The sequence below is a fragment of the Hyla sarda genome, chromosome 10 (assembly GCF_029499605.1).
Source record: "Hyla sarda isolate aHylSar1 chromosome 10, aHylSar1.hap1, whole genome shotgun sequence".
Classification (NCBI taxonomy): Eukaryota; Metazoa; Chordata; class Amphibia; order Anura; family Hylidae; genus Hyla; species Hyla sarda.
In genome coordinates this window covers 123,819,797-123,837,212 of record NC_079198.1, presented here as the reverse complement: position 1 = coordinate 123,837,212, position 17,416 = coordinate 123,819,797, and the positions used below count along the sequence as shown (strand labels likewise).

The window sequence follows — 17,416 nt, the reverse complement described above, 5'->3', positions numbered from 1 at the left end:
GTCCCTTTACACACAGCAAGTCTGAAAAAGCTTCTGTATTCATTCCCTGCCTGCTCCTTTGCCTGTGGTATCGTTCAGCACTGGGCAACATGGTATTAGCAGATCTCATTCTTCCCTTGATATATATAGGTATATGTGCATGTGAAAGGGAGATGGTGATGTGGTGGCTATCCAGATGTTGTGACATTACTCAGGGGCGGGGCGCTCAGAGACAAGATATGTCACGCCTTCTGAGACAGCATAGGATGATGCGTTGTCTCTGAAAAGAGGGAGGAGCTGGGGCTGCTGAGACAACACGAGCTGGGAGCTGCTGAGTACAACACAACTTCCTGTCAAGGTACATCAAGCAAAAATATGCTGAAGCCAGTACAATTTGTGATAACACTTTAATAGTAACATATATATCTCTGTTTTAAGTTAAAAAAAAAATCTGTCCCCCCAATACTGGAATAACCCTTTAATGTCTGGGTAGCCACATTTGCTTAAATGGTAGTCACTCAAGCAGGAATAAACACAACCAGGATAAGCGCACCACATCATGGTTGAGTTCCAAGAAGAGAAGCAAATATAGACTTTCTGCAGCAGATAAGCACAACAAATTTTATGCGTTGGCTTCATGACCGCCATTTAGCTTTCCCTCTATGGCAGTCATGTGACCTAACAGCTGAGCACCAGCGACAAGATGATACTAAATAGTGTACTGATGTTTGTTTAAGATTCCCCAAGAAAAGGCTGTAGGTAACACTCACGTGGGTTGTTCTCGCGGTTCCGGACAACGTATTGGAAGACCAGAAGGCATGCCACACTTGCCACTAACATGCCGGCAAAGCCGGCCCCAATAGCCACAGGGTAGACGTTATTTGGAGGGTCGGCTGGAAGGAAACAAATGATCCTCATGTGTAGTAAATACATATTTCTAAAGGCAATAGTGTTACTATGTATATTATCCATAGTTAATCCAAAAATGATTCTTTATGGCTGAATCTGATTAATAAGGCAGATGAGATATAATATCAATGGCACAATAGAAGAAAAGAAGACTGCACTCACCATCTAGTGGAAAACTTCTTTAATGTAGATTAGGCATAAATACAACATGCAGGGCAGACTTAAAGGAGTAGAGGCAGGGGTGATGACGGGACAGTGCTGTTTCGCACGCTTAGCGTGCGAAACAGTACTGTCCCGTCATCACCCCTGCCTCTACTCTTTTAAGTCTGCCCTGCACGTTGTATTTATGCCTAATCTACAGTAAAGAAGTTTTCCACTGGATGGTGAGTGCAGTCTTCTTTTCTCCTATTGTGCCATTTATACTGCATTGTACCTGGGACTACGCACCACCGTATCCATGTTTAAGGCAAAGGTTCACAGAGGTCCGTAATTAGCTGTGTCAAGTTAACCCCTTCAGCAGAGCAAGTGCCGGTCCACTATTCTCTTGACTCTTTGAGATATAATATTGCTTAGCTGCTTTTACCTTCTCTGCAGGCAATGTGGTACAAATGACAGACTGGTTGCCAGGGATGCACTGCATAGCGACCGCATTGTCAGGCATGACTACCCAGCAAGAAGTCTGCCTCAGATCCCCCATGTATTATCAGGGCTTTGTTGGCATCAAGTTAAAGAGCATCTGACATCTGGTGATCCGACACTAAACTCAGTATACAAGGTTATAGAGCAGCTGAAAAGCTTTAAAATGAAGGGTCACTTAGGAGTGGAGGATGGAGTGAGAGCAAGCGAAGATGTAGAAAATGTGTCCCTGTAGCCGCGGGTGTGCGGAGGCTCAGCCAATCACTGCAGGTCTCACATTCAGCTACGAGGACACAGTTTTCTTCATTACACCGGCTTGCCCAGCTCCCCTGCCTCCTCCATATTCTGCCCCCGGCCCGCGCGTCTTGAATATTCAGAGCACTCAACTCCCTCCACCGGTACCGGTAGACTTTGAATATTCAAGACGGAAGCAGAGTTTGGAGGAGGCAGGGGAGCTAGGAAAGCCGGCTCCCCACCTCCATTGCACGATGGAGCGCAATATGAATAAAAGTATAAAGATCCATAACTGCACAGAAGCCTGCAAAAACAGTAAGTGATGCTTTGGTTTAAAGCTTTTCACCCGCACTATAACCCAGTCTATTGGCTTAATGCGGGTTAACCAGCTGTCAGATTCTCTTTAAGGGTAGAAAATGGACAAGGAGATCTGGTAGTCAGGAAAAGGAGACATGGGGCTGAGCATATGGACTGCAGTCTGCTATAGAAGTTAATGGAGAGGATAGTGCATATGCTCCTCCTTCTGCCCAATTCCTCATCTACTGACTGTCACTTGGGACTCACATATGGAGGGCTAGAACCATATCAGCCCTTATAGTTCAATCACAGTGAAAAGGGAAGTGCTGCTCTGGAGGCTGATATTAAGCTCACACCATTTTATTGCAGTGCCCCATCCTAATGAAATAAAAAGCAAGGAGAAGGGGCTTGGGTCTCTGGACACCTAATAGACTCATGAGAAGATCCTCAAGATTAACCAGAAGAGCAGAACAGTTGTAAGGCACATATATATATAGTGAATACAAATAGCTGCACAGTACCACTTCTTATATCCTGTATGCTGGAGATTCAGGCACTGGTACTAGCATAAGAAGAAGGGAGCATGGCCGTATTAGTTTTAGTGAAAGACACTTTTTATCATACCCTGGTGATGGTATTATTGGCAGAAAGGTACCAATACGTTTGCATATGGCAACATTACCAATGGACATCAGAGCATCTGTCCCATTACTGTACCTGGTGTCTTCACCTCAGAAGGAAATCCTGTTGTCTTATGGTTGACAGCCAGTATCCTAAAGGCATATACAATGGAAGGGTCCAACCCTGCAAGTTTGTGCCCCCGGATTTCAGGTTCGATGTCACTGGCCACCGTGTCCCAGGCGGCGTCCTGGACAGATCTTTTAGGGATGGGGGCCGATCGGATGCTGGCTTGTCGCTGTACCATAAAACCCGTTAAGTCACCGACTCCTTTTGTCATCCACTCCAGATCCACTTCTGTCCTCTGCCGACTGTAGAGAAGTTTACTGATGGTCACATTGGGAGGCGTAGGATATTCTGTCAGAGAAAGGTCAAAAAAATGAATTAATCACCCAATCTATTGTATTTTGGGTGCAATCTGCTCAGTAATTTCCTCCCAACAGTTTAATATGAGCTACTTTGATTCAAATAATATGGTATGTGCAACCACAAAAAACTCATATGTTGCAAAATAAATGTGACTGTATATTGGGGAGTAGGGGTCCCATTTGGATCATTGCTATGGGCCCCCATCTCCTCTATTGGTAATGATTAGTCATTCAGAGGAGTTAAAAGTCAGCCAAACCTAGTGATTTTGGGCTGTCCACTAAAGGAAGATGTCAGGGCAGAGAAGGATCAGGCATGTTGGATTTTAATTGCTCATTCATTTTGTTCTTAGAATGAGAAAAGCCTGACAGTGGCTCAGAATACATGCACACTCAGACAAGTAGAATGTGCATGTGTATGTAGAGATACCTATACATAGCGGTTCGGCCAAACAAGCATGTGGTTGACAGCTATGTACAATGTACGCCCAGCTTTACACATTTCTCAGGGAAAGTTGGCACTTACTGTTGACACGAAGCCTTAGTAACAGAGAGGTGTTCCCCACAGCGTTAGAGGCCATGCACCGATACAATCCGCTGTCCGTCTCCGACACAGTCTCCCTCACAGTCAGGACTGAAATCCCATTCTGCTTGTATATACCATATTTTTGGGAATCGGTTATTATTTCCTTGTTGGAGTTGTCGTACCAGGTGATTTCGGAGCTGGGGGTGGCCAGCTTCAGGTTACAGATCAGCTGAGGGCTTTTTCCTTCTAGTATGGAGGTTTCAAGATTCGGGGAATCCAAAACTGGAGCCACTGTGAAAAAGGGGGAACAGGAAATTTGTCAAACATTCTCCAGACGTACATACTGTCAAGGTGATATTGGATACAGAAATAAACTAAATAACATTGGCGGGCTGATCATTGTAGGGTCACATGGTGAGGAACCCTATATAGAGGGAACAGATTTGGGCCCATTGCTGCAGATTAAGCTTAGTCATTGTTGTATAATAATATGTTCTTAAAAATAGTGAGGGAGTGTCCTAGAAATTTCTGCTGTTAGTAAATGGAAACATTTGTTTATATGCAAAAGCTGAAAACCCAATAATATCCTGTAGTCTAAAGTCTCAAGAGTTTAATCTCATCCTGTAAGTGCAGTGTAGTACAGGCCAGAACGGCCGCACGCCTCCGAGCCCAGCACATACCACTAGGGATAGAGAACCAGTCTACTCAGGAGGACTACAAGTCACACAAAGTCTATATTCTGTGACAGTGACATACTACCAGCTATCTCTACCTAAAGTGTGATATTCTCAATCTGTATCATCACCACTGTCTTATGTTACATTGGATCTGCAACATCAGTAAAGAGCGCACTGTTATCCATAAATCCTGGCTTTTGAGGTTTTATTCCAGAGGCTTTGATTCAGATAGCTACTTTATTTGAAGTAGTGGTTAGTGGGAACTGTCAGTTAAAGGAGTAGTGTAGCAGGGTTTTTATGATCCCATTGTGACCAGGCAAAAAGTAAAAAAAAAAAACTTTAACTTGCTCCCCCTGTTGCGCCCATATAGCTCTTCGTTCCTCCAGTGCTGGTCTTCTTCCTGCTTCCATGTGTACGAATCGTCACACTGTGATCAATGTATCGCTGGCAGCAGTGACGTTCCGCCGGGCATTGTGATAGGCTAGGCGCAGTGTAATGTAACAGGCCCAGGCAGCAGGGCCCAGGCTCCTTACATGACACTGCGCTCAGCTTATCACCAGCCGAGGTGGGACATCGCTGCGGGCGGTGATATGCTGATTGCGGTGTGACGAAGAAGACCGGCACTTAAGGACCAAAAAAGCAATATTGGTGCAAAGGGGGAGCGACGGAAGGTGAATTAAAGTTAGTTTTTTTTACTATTTACAGCCCGGGCACAATGGGATCATAGAAAAACCCGCTACACTACTCCTTTAACTACAAAGTTGTTACACTTCATCCACTGGACACTACGACCCTCATCATCAGTCACACATACAAACTACAACACTACTTCTCGCATCACAAACCTGACAACCTGCCAGCTAAGTGTCCAAATCTGTTTCCCAGAATGTACCCAAACCCCCGCTCACCACACCTCCGAAGTGTCTCGCTGCTCTAGCACTCCGATAGAGCAACAATTTAATCTGATACTGTATCTAAACTACTGATCCCATTCTCCATAAACACAACTTACTGAGCTTGATGTAGCACTGGGCGGGCTCGGCCATGGGGTGAAGTGCGGTGCAGATAAATAATCTGCCATCATACATCCGGTCAGGTTTGAAGACATAGATGTTGGAAGATTCCTTAACGTCTCCAATCTGACTGTTATTCCATTGCAGGGTGATGCGGGGCAGCCCGCCGGTCCACTCACACGTCAACATGATGAATTCATTCATCTTTGTGGCTACTGCAGAGCAATTGGGGCCACCTGGAGGCATCACTGAGACAAGAAAGCAAAATGTAACAAATGTATCAACTATATACAGCCTGAAAACATATATATTGCTCATATGCAAGGAGATCTGCAGCTGGGACCCCCGCGATCTCCTGTACGGGGCCCCGACTCTGCCGCAGCTGTCCGTTGCAGAAGGCGTGTCGACACGCCCCCTCCATGTATCTCTATGAGAGAGGCAAAGATGCAGCATTCTTGTATCCCCCCTCCCATTAGGCTGTATGGAGGGGGCGTGTCGTCTAGGGATCGACCGATTATCGGTTTGACCGATATTATCGTCCGGTATTCACGATTTTGGACGTTATCGGTATCGACAATTAGCCTTGCCGATAATACCCCGCCCCCCATCCCACCACACAGCACCGCCCCCCCCCCCATTTCCTCCCCCATCCCCGGTTTTATAATTACCTGTTCCCGGGGCCTGGGGTCCACGCTATTTCTGGCTCCTGCAGCGTCCTGTGCGCGCAGTCACAGCTCGGGATGCTGCCGGAGCCAGAACAGGTAATTAGCGCGGACCCCGGGAACAGGTAATTAGGTAATTATAAAACCGGGGATGAGGGAGGCAATGGGGCAGCGGCGGTGGTTGGACTAAGGACCGGCAGGCAGGGGAAGAGAAGCGGGTGGCGGTGGTCTCTGGTCCCGCAAAAGCCGCTGCAGTTCATTGATTTAAAGCGCCCGCTTTAAATCAATGATCTGCAGCCACTTTTTCGGGACCGGGGTGGGGTGGGGGGTGGAGAAATAGTCGATAACTTATACCGGAATATCGGTATAAGTTAACGGCTATTGGCCTGAAAGGCCACAGATTATCGGAATTGGCCCTAAAAAAAACGATATCGGTCGATCCCTAGTGTCGTCAACCTCAGTGAGGTCAAGGACAAGCGCAATAGCCGCGCTGAGCCGCGGTAATGCAGGGTCCCCGTGCGGATAGGTGATAAGTGTCTATGGCTGCAATACTCCTTGAGGGTCTATTCACACGTACAGTATCCTGCACAGAATTTGAAGCTCAGTCATTAAGTTTACTTTGGAATCTGCAGCATAAAATCATGTATTCTTCGCCGGTGTCACGACCCATAGTGTGCCTTCAGCTGTTGATATCGTAATCCGTCGCTCCGAGCAGCCACACAGGCCTGAGAGTCGACGAGTGCACTCGCAGTCGCTACTCCCGTAAAAAAAAAAAAAAAAAGGCGCCTCATGGACCCCATAATAGTAAATGGGATCTGTCGGGACCCGTTGTTGCCCATTGTGCCCCGTCCGGATAACAGACGATGATGTTAAAGGCACAAAAAAGAAAACTAAAAAAAAAATCCTGACGAACCTTTTCCGACGGGGCACAACGGCAGTGTAAAAGGGGCCTAACACAAACTTTAAAAGGAACACACTGGGGGTATTGTGTTATTTCCAATGCAGGTACCGGGGTGCAGAGCCTGGCACAAGGATTTAAAGTGAATCTGCCTCCTGCAAAATGGTGTCAAAATGCACCTTTATTCATGCATGAAAAATTTAAGAAGTGAGGCCCAGGGTCTGCAGTGCCCTTGGGCTTCAAAGTAGACAGACAGAGCTTTGCGAATCTCTGTTAAAATCCTGCGCATGCAGCAGTTCTGCAGACTGTGGCGCATGCGCAGTGAGGAACTGAGGTAGATGCCAAAACTGACACAGCCAGTGCATGTGCGCCACAATCAGCAACAATGGCACACGCTTGGGATTTCAATGATGTAAGTTAAAGATAGACCAGTGTCTGCCAACCAGGGTGCCTCCAGCTGTTGCAAAACTACAACTCCCAGTATGCCCGGACAGCCAAAGGCTGTCCGGGCATGCTGGGAGTTGTAGTTTTGCAACAGCTGGAGGCACCCTGGTTGGGAAACGCTGGGATAGACCATTAATATTCTTATCTCAGAAAACCCCTTTACACAAGTCATGCCATGAATGAAACATATCATCTATCCACAGGATAAGTATCTGACCAATGGGACCCTACTGAAGAAAAGTAGCTGAACATTTTAGAAGCTACAAGACTTTGTACCCATCTGGGTTGGAGATGTCCATGGGTTCATTTTGAATTAAAGGGGTATTCCAGTAAAAAAAAAAAAAAAAACATTTTTTTTTTCATATCAACCGGCTCCAGAAAGTTAAACAGATTTGTAAATTACTTCTATTAAATCCTTCCAGTACTTATTACCTGCTGAAGTTGAGTTGTTCTTTTCTGTCTTACCACAGTGCTCTCTGCTGACACCTCTGTCCATGTCAGGAACTGTCCAGAGCAGGAGAGGTTTGCTTTGGGGTTTTTCTCCTACTCTGGACAGTTACCGACACAGGCAGAGGTGTCAGCAGAGAGCACTGTGGTCAGACAGAAAAGAACAAGTCAACTTCAGCAGCTGATAAGTACTGGAAGGATTAAGAAGTTATTTACAAATCTGTTTAACTTTCTGGAGCCAGTTGATATGAATTATTATTATTATTTTTTTTTTACTGGAATACCACTTTAAAGTTACAGATGTCCCACATTTAAAGTTGTATGTTTCCCAAAGCAACGTCAAGCAAACTTTTCGTGGTTCTGTAAGAAAGATGTCAAAGGCTTGACTGCTCCAAAGTTACTTCCACTGTCTGATATCATGGTAGTAGGGTCGGTGATTACTCACCCACAGTGACGTTGCAGCTGACGTTGCTCTTGAGGGTCGGGTGGGAAATGGTGCATGTGAAGTTGCTTCTGTTTTGCAGCTGTGCGCCATTTTTTATCAGGGTTGCGTTTGAGTTTGACACAATGACTTTGTCATCTTCATTTGGTTGGAGCCATTGAAGCTGTGCCAGGGGAAACCCCCCAGGCCAGGAGCACCAGAGGGCCACATCCTTGTAGTTATTATGAGGTCGTGCTGTGCACGTGGGAGATCCCACTGGTGAATCTGCACAAAAAATAGTAAGAATGCACCAAAACACATCCAGAGCATCATCCCCGCCATATCAAATGGAGAAGATGTGATAACACCACACATCATCAATAATAATGTCTTTACACATCACCAGTACTACATATAATGTCCTCACACATCACCAATGATACATATAATGTCCTCACACATCACCAATGATACATATTATGTCCTCACACATCACCAATGATACATATAATGTCTTTACACATCATCAATGATACATATAATGTCCTCACACATCACCAATGATACATATTATGTCCTCACACATCACCAATGATACATATAATGTCCTCACACATCACCAGTAATACATATAATGTCCTCACACATCACCAATGATACATATAATGTCCTCACACATCACCAATGATACATATTATGTCCTCACACATCACCAATGATACATATAATGTCCTCACACATCACCAATGATACATATTATGTCCTCACACATCACCAATGATACATATAATGTCCTCACACATCACCAATGATACATATAATGTCCTCACACATCACCAGTAATACATATAATGTCCTCACACATCACCAATGATACATATAATGTCCTCACACATCACCAATGATACATATTATGTCCTCACACATCACCAATGATACATATAATGTCCTCACACATCACCAATGATACATATAATGTCCTCACACATCACCAATGATACATATAATGTCTTCACACATCACCAATGATACATATAATGTCCTCACACATCACCAGTGATACATATAATGTCCTCACACATCACCAATGATACATATAATGTCCTCACACATCACCAATGATACATATAATGTCCTCACACATCACCAATGATACATATAATGTCCTCACACATCACCAATGATACATATTATGTCCTCACACATCACCAATGATACATATAATGTCCTCACACATCATCAATGATACATATAATGTCCTCACACATCACCAGTGATACATATAATGTCCTCACACATCACCAATGATACATATAATGTCCTCACACATCACCAATGATACATATAATGTCCTCACACATCACCAATGATACATATAATGTCCTCACACATCATCAATGATACATATAATGTCCTCACACATCACCAATGATACATATAATGTCCTCACACATCACCAATGATACATATAATGTCCTCACACATCACCAGTGATACATATAATGTCCTCACACATCACCAATGATACATATAATGTCCTCACACATCACCAGTGATACATATAATGTCCTCACACATCACCAATGATACATATAATGTCCTCACACATCACCAATGATACATATAATGTCCTCACACATCACCAATGATACATATAATGTCCTCACACATCACCAATGATACATATAATGTCCTCACACATCACCAGTGATACATATAATGTCCTCACACATCACCAATGATACATATAATGTCCTCACACATCACCAATGATACATATAATGTCCTCACACATCACCAATGATACATATTATGTCCTCACACATCACCAGTGATACATATAATGTCCTCACACATCACCAATGATACATATAATGTCCTCACACATCACCAATGATACATATAATGTCCTCAGACATCACCAATGATACATATAATCTCCTCACACATCACCAATGATACATATAATGTCCTCACACATCACCAGTGATACATATTATGTCCTCACACATCACCAATGATACATATAATGTCCTCACACATCACCAATGATACATATAATGTCCTCACACATCACCAATGATACATATTATGTCCTCACACATCACCAGTGATACATATAATGTCCTCACACATCACCAATGATACATATTATGTCCTCACACATCACCAATGATACATATAATGTCCTCACACATCACCAATGATACATATAATGTCCTCACACATCACCAATGATACATATTATGTCCTCACACATCACCAATGATACATATAATGTCCTCACACATCACCAATGATACATATAATGTCCTCACACATCACCAGTGATACATATAATGTCCTCACACATCACCAATGATATATATAATGTCCTCACACATCACCAATGATTCATATAATGTCCTCACACATCACCAATGATACATACAATGTCCTCACACATCACCAGTGATACATATAATGTCCTCACACATCACCAATGATACATATAATGTCCTCACACATCACCAATGATACATATTATGTCCTCACACATCACCAATGATACATACAATGTCCTCACACATCACCAATGATACATATAATGTCCTCACACATCACCAATGATACATATTATGTCCTCACACATCACCAATGATACATATAATGTCCTCACACATCACCAATGATACATATAATGTCCTCACACATCACCAGTGATACATATAATGTCCTCACACATCACCAATGATATATATAATGTCCTCACACATCACCAATGATACATATTATGTCCTCACACATCACCAATGATACATATAATGTCCTCACACATCACCAATGATACATACAATGTCCTCACACATCACCAGTGATACATATAATGTCTTCACACATCACCAATGATACATATTATGTCCTCACACATCACCAATGATACATATAATGTCCTCACACATCACCAATGATACATATAATGTCCTCACACATCACCAATGATACATATTATGTCCTCACACATCACCAATGATACATATAATGTCCTCACACATCACCAGTGATACATATAATGTCCTCACACATCACCAATGATACATATAATGTCCTCACACATCACCAGTGATACATACAATGTCCTCACACATCACCAATGATACATATAATGTCCTCACACATCACCAATGATACATATAATGTCCTCACACATCACCAATGATACATATTATGTCCTCACACATCACCAATGATACATATAATGTCCTCACACATCACCAGTGATACATATAATGTCCTCACACATCACCAGTGATATATATAATGTCCTCACACATCACCAATGATACATATAATGTCCTCACACATCACCAATGATACATATTATGTCCTCACACATCACCAGTGATACATATAATGTCCTCACACATCACCAATGATACATATAATGTCCTCACACATCACCAATGATACATATAATGTCCTCACACATCACCAGTGATACATATAATGTCCTCACACATCACCAATGATACATATAATGTCCTCACACATCACCAATGATACATATAATGTCCTCACACATCACCAATGATACATATTATGTCCTCACACATCACCAATGATACATATAATGTCCTCACACATCACCAATGATACATATAATGTCCTCACACATCACCAATGATACATATAATCTCCTCACACATCACCAATGATACATATAATGTCCTCACACATCACCAGTGATACATATAATGTCCTCACACATCACCAGTAATACATATAATGTCCTCACACATCACCAATGATACATATTATGTCCTCACACATCACCAATGATACATATTATGTCCTCACACATCACCAATGATACATATAATGTCCTCACACATCACCAATGATACATATTATGTCCTCACACATCACCAATGATACATATAATGTCCTCACACATCACCAATGATACATATAATGTCCTCACACATCACCAATGATACATATAATGTCCTCACACATCACCAATGATACATATAATGTCCTCACACATCATCAATGATACATATAATGTCCTCACACATCACCAGTGATACATATAATGTCCTCACACATCACCAGTGATACATATTATGTCCTCACACATCACCATTGATACATACAATGTCCTCACACATCACCAGTGACATACAGTGGGGCAAATAAGTATTTAGTCGGCCACCAATTGTGCAAGTTCTCCCCCTTATAAAGATGAGAGGCTGTAATCTTCATCATAGGTTATAACCTCAACTATGAGAGACAGAATGAGAAAAAAACATCCATAAAATCACATTGTCTAAATTTTTAAGAATTTATTTGCAAATTATGGTGGAAAATAAGTATTTGGTCACCTACAAACAAGCAAGATTTCTGGCTCTCACAGACCTGTAACAACTTCTTTAAGAGTCTCCTCTGTCCTCCACTCGTTACCTGTATTAATGGCTCCTGTTTGAACTTGTTATCAGTATAAAAGACACCTGTCCACAACCTCAAACAGTCACACTCCAAACTCCACTATGACCAAGACCAAAGAGCTGTCAAAGGACACCAGAAACAAAAATTATAGACCTGCACCAGGCTGGGAAGACTGAATCTGCAATAGGCAAGCAGCTTGGTGTGAAGAAATCAACTGTGGGAGCAATTATTAGAAAATGGAAGACATACAAGACCACTGATAATCTCCCTCGATCTGGGGCTCCACGCAAGATCTCACTTTGTGGTGTCAAAATGATCACTAGAACTGTGAGCAGAAATCCTAGAACCACACGGGGGGACCTAGTGAATGACCTGCAGAGACCTGGGATCAAAGTAACAAAGGTTACCATGAGTAACACACTACGCCGCCAGGGACTCAAATCATGCAGTGCCAGACGTCTCCCCCTGCTTAAGCCAGTACATGTCCGGGCCCGTCTGAAGTTTGCTAGAGAGCATTTGGATGATCCAGAAGAGGATTGGGAGAATGTTATATGGTCAGATGGAACCAAAGCTAATCCCATAGAAAACCTTTGGAGGGAGTTGAAAGTCAGTGTTGCCCAGCGACAGCCCCAAAACATCACTGCTCTAGAGGAGATCTGCATGGAGGAATGGGCCAAAATACCAGCAACAGTGTGTGAAAACCTTGTGAAGACTTACAGAAAACGTTTGACCTCTGTCATTGCCAACAAAGGGTATATAACAAAGTATTGAGATGAAGTTTTGTTATTGACCAAATACTTATTTTCCACCCTAATTTGCTAATAAATTCTTTAAAAATCAGACAATGTGATTTTATGGATTTTTTTTCTCATTCTGTCTCTCATAGTTGAGGTTATAACCTATGATGAAAATTACAGGCGCCTCTCATCTTTTTAAGTGGGAGAACTTACACAATTGGCGGCTGACTAAATACTTGTTTGCCCCACTGTACATAATGTACATAATACACACATCACCAATGATACATGTAATGTCCTTACACATCACCAGGACAGGCAGACCCCCTTATCATGGTTTTAGAATGCAATCTTCTTACAGTGTAAATACAATCTTATCCCCCCCATCATTAACCCTTAGCAGCTTCCTTCTAAGGAATTCACAAATTAATATAAATGATAAAAGCCTGCCTCCAGCATACAGAACTGTGAAAGTGGTACTGTGCATGTGGTTATACATATGCAATAAGGATTAAACCCAGGGTACAGGACAAGATAAATCGATGATAACATAAACATATATAACGTATCACAACCAAACAACACGTGGAGCACAAAAACGGAGCTGGGGATCGCTGTTCTCTACACCTTATGACGTGACTTTATTCTAATATACAGATCGATCCAGGAACTAGGCTACTTTTTGCAACATTTCAAAAGTACTTTGTCATTTTAAATCTGTACAATTTTGGGGGTCCCCACTTTTTATCAGTGAATGAAATCATTGTGGTTTACAGCCAGACGCTGAAGAGTAGGGGTGCGTTCACACGGCCGTCTGTCCCCGTTTTTTTTTGCCCCGTTTAGGTTCTGTTCTTGCTGCTTGTAAACGGATTACAAATGGTTGTGAAATAATTCCATTGATGTCAACGGGTTTTTTTTTTTACAATCCTTTCACATCCGTTTGCACCCGTCTGCGCTTATTTCAGGTTTTTTTTTGTTTTGTTTTTTTACGGGAGAAAAGACGGTGCAGGCAGTATTTTTTCTCCTGTCAAAAAAAATGGAAGAAAAAATGGATACAGTAAATTTAACATTGAAGTCTATGGAAAACGGATGAGCCTTTAATGTCCGTTTTTTCAATCCGTTTTTTGTTCCGTTTTTACTTCTGAGCATGCTCGGAACAAAAAAATTTTTTTTTCTGTTTATTGACGGAACAATAACGGATACAAACGGATAACATCCGTTTGTCTCCGTTATTGTTCAGTCAATAAACAAAAAAATATTTTTTGTTGTTCTGAGCATGCTCAGAAGTAAAAATGGAACAAAAAACGGCTCCTATCCATTATTGTGGTTTTAAAAAAAAAAAATTTAATTTTTTTAAAGTCCGTTTTTTTTTTTTTGGGCTGGGGAAGAACGGGACGGGTCTAGACGTCCGTGTGAGCGCAGTCTTAGTAGACCTAGTCCTGTCCTCAGCTGAGAAGGGAGAGCAACTGGCTAGGAGTGCAGACTGATACACTGTAACAAACCAACAGAACAGAAAAAGGCGCTGCATGTATTGAGGTCAGGATGGCCTATGTTGGATACAATACCAGCAGTATTAGGTTTTTACAGGTTTGCAGGCTCTGACTGTAAACGAAAAAAAAAGAAACCATTCACTGACGGCCGTCAGAAATCTTGATTTTATTAAGGAACTATAAAGCGGCTATAATAGAGAGTTTCCGATTGTTTTATTATGCAAAAACATAAAAAAAATAAAAATAAAAAAAAAACACATTAAATACTACACAAGCTAAGGCCGGTGCACTTACAATAGACAGTGAGGATGATGGTGCTCTGGGTGGCCGCTTTGAGGTAGGAGTTCTCTGCCCAGCAGGTATACATCCCCGTCTGGGTCCGAGAGATCTTGGGAATGACGTATATCTGACCGGTGAACGTCTTGGAGTTGTTATAGAGCCAGGTATAATGGCATGGAGGGTTAGAAGGAGCTGAACAGTTCAGGGTGACCTCTTCAAGCTCATTGGCAGCATAACCATTCTCACTGATGGCATATGGCTTGATGGAGATTTCTGGTTCATCCGGCCCGTCTACAAGAAAGAGTGGACATGACGTTACTCAGATTTCTATTTAATGGAGAGAATGTTCACAGCATTTTACAGGTCACTTATGAAATTAATCTCAATTCTATAATAGAAGTTGTCTGGACACAGCTGCTGAAACTTCCCTCTAAAGCAGTGTTTCCCAACCAGTGTGCCTCCAGCTGTTGCAAAACTACAACTCCCAGCATGCCCGGACAGCCAAAGGCTGTCCGGGCATGCTGGGAGTTGTAGTTTTGCAACAGCTGGGGGCACCCTGGTTGGGAAACACTGAATCAGAGTATCAGTGGACACAGTGTACCAAGAAAACTTTCCCTCACAGCTGTCCGGGCATGCTGGGAGTTGTAGTTTAACAACAGCTGGAGGCACCCTGGTTGGGAAACACTGGCCTAGAGCATCACAGGCTGCAGGGGAACTACAAGTCCCAGTAAAACTAAAGATAGTATGAGGACAAGGTATAGCCATGCTGGGAGTTGTAGTTTTGCAACAGCTGGAGGCACATTGGTTGGGAAACACTGATCTAGATATACAATGAAAATATGTCTAGATCAGTGTTTCCTAACCAGGGTGCCTCCAGCTGTTGCAAGACTACAACTCCCAGCATGCCCGGACAGCCAACGGCTGGACAGCCAACAGCTGGAGGCACACTGGTTGGGAAACACTGCTCTAAGGGTATGTTTACATATGGGATGTCCGCCCGGACATTCCGCACATTTGAAAGGTACCGTGCTAGGACTGCTCAGAAATACTGTGTCTCATGGACGGCAATGCAAGTCTATTCTTTCAGCAGACGCCGGAACTGTGTGTACAGTGCAGCAAAATCCCATTGAAATGAAAGCGCAACTGTCATGAGATTTTAGCCCCCCAGTACTACAATGTTGTTACAGATGTCCATAACGTGAGTGTAACCTTTACCGCTTTTCCTCCTTCTATTATAACTTATAAAATACATTTATCCAGCGGTCAGGAGCAGTCGGATAGGCGCGGCTTGGGGTTCGCAAACCACCGCCGCCGCCACGCCTGTACTCTCCTTTCAGCGCTGGGACCACTGTGTAGTAGGATGCAGCGCATGCGCCCCTCCCTGCCTCTAGTACTGCACCTGCGCAGTGAGTGCATAGACAGCGGGAGCGAGCGGGAGCTCTGTCAATGCAGGGTGGTGGCGCGCAGCGCATGCGCTGTGGATTACTACACAGCAGTCCCAGTGCTAAAAGGAGAGGATAGGCGTGGCGGCGACAAGGCTTTGCGAACCCCAAGCCGCGCCTATCCGACTGTGCCTGACCACACGATAAATGTATTTTATAAGTTATAAAAGAAGGAGGAAAAGAGATAAAGATATGGTTACACTCACGTTATGGACGTCTGTAACAACATTGTAGTAGTTTTCTTTTAAATCTACTGGTGCCAGAAAAGTTAAACAGATTTGTAAATTACTTCTATTAAAAAATCTTAATCCTTCCAGAACTTATTAGCGTCTGTATACTACAGAGGAAATTCTTCTCTTTTTGGATTTCTTTTCTGTCTGTCCACAGTGCTCTCTGCTGACACCTCTGTCCATTTCAGAAACTGTCCAGAGCAGAAGAAAATCCCCATAGGAAACCTATGCTGCTCTGGACAGTTCCTAAAATGGACAGAGGTGTCAGCAGAGAGCACTGTGGACAGACAGAAAAGAAATACGGTACAAAAACAAAAGAATTTCCTCTGTAGTATTCAGCAGCTAAAAAGTATTGGAAGGATTAAGATTTTTTAATAGAAGTGATTTACAAATCTGTTTAACTTTTTGGCACCAGTTGATTTAAAAAAAAAAATTTTTTCACCGGAGTACCCCTCTAAATCAACCTGCTCTCCTAACTGAGCAGTGCAACACGTATGGATATTGTCCAAGTCAATCACATTCATAGAAAGAGCAAGAAATGTAGCACTCTTCGATTCCATTACTAAAGGGGTATTCCAGGAAAAAACTGTTTTATATATATATATATATCACCTGGCTCCAGAA

General features: G+C 42.7%; 1 protein-coding gene across 7 annotated transcripts in view; it reads right to left on the bottom strand.

Annotated features, from left to right (window-relative positions):
* The window catches only part of VSIG10L2 (V-set and immunoglobulin domain containing 10 like 2), a 52,064-nt gene that overhangs the window by 5,315 nt on the left and 29,333 nt on the right, over window positions 1-17,416 (bottom strand). For 6 of the 7 annotated variants that reach the window (XR_008848269.1, XM_056542745.1, XM_056542746.1 and 3 more), the window contains 6 exons: window positions 15,136-15,411; window positions 8,211-8,471; window positions 5,314-5,562; window positions 3,625-3,915; window positions 2,773-3,090; window positions 750-872 (listed from right to left, as the gene is read on the bottom strand). Coding sequence is in view for 6 of the 7 variants with exons in the window: in XM_056542745.1 (XP_056398720.1) it covers window positions 750-872; window positions 2,773-3,090; window positions 3,625-3,915; window positions 5,314-5,562; window positions 8,211-8,471; window positions 15,136-15,411 (1,518 nt within the window). In the remaining variant the exon portion in view is untranslated. The remainder of the gene's footprint in view (window positions 1-749; window positions 873-2,772; window positions 3,091-3,624; window positions 3,916-5,313; window positions 5,563-8,210; window positions 8,472-15,135; window positions 15,412-17,416) is intronic. The other variant, XM_056542749.1, reaches the window with a different exon arrangement.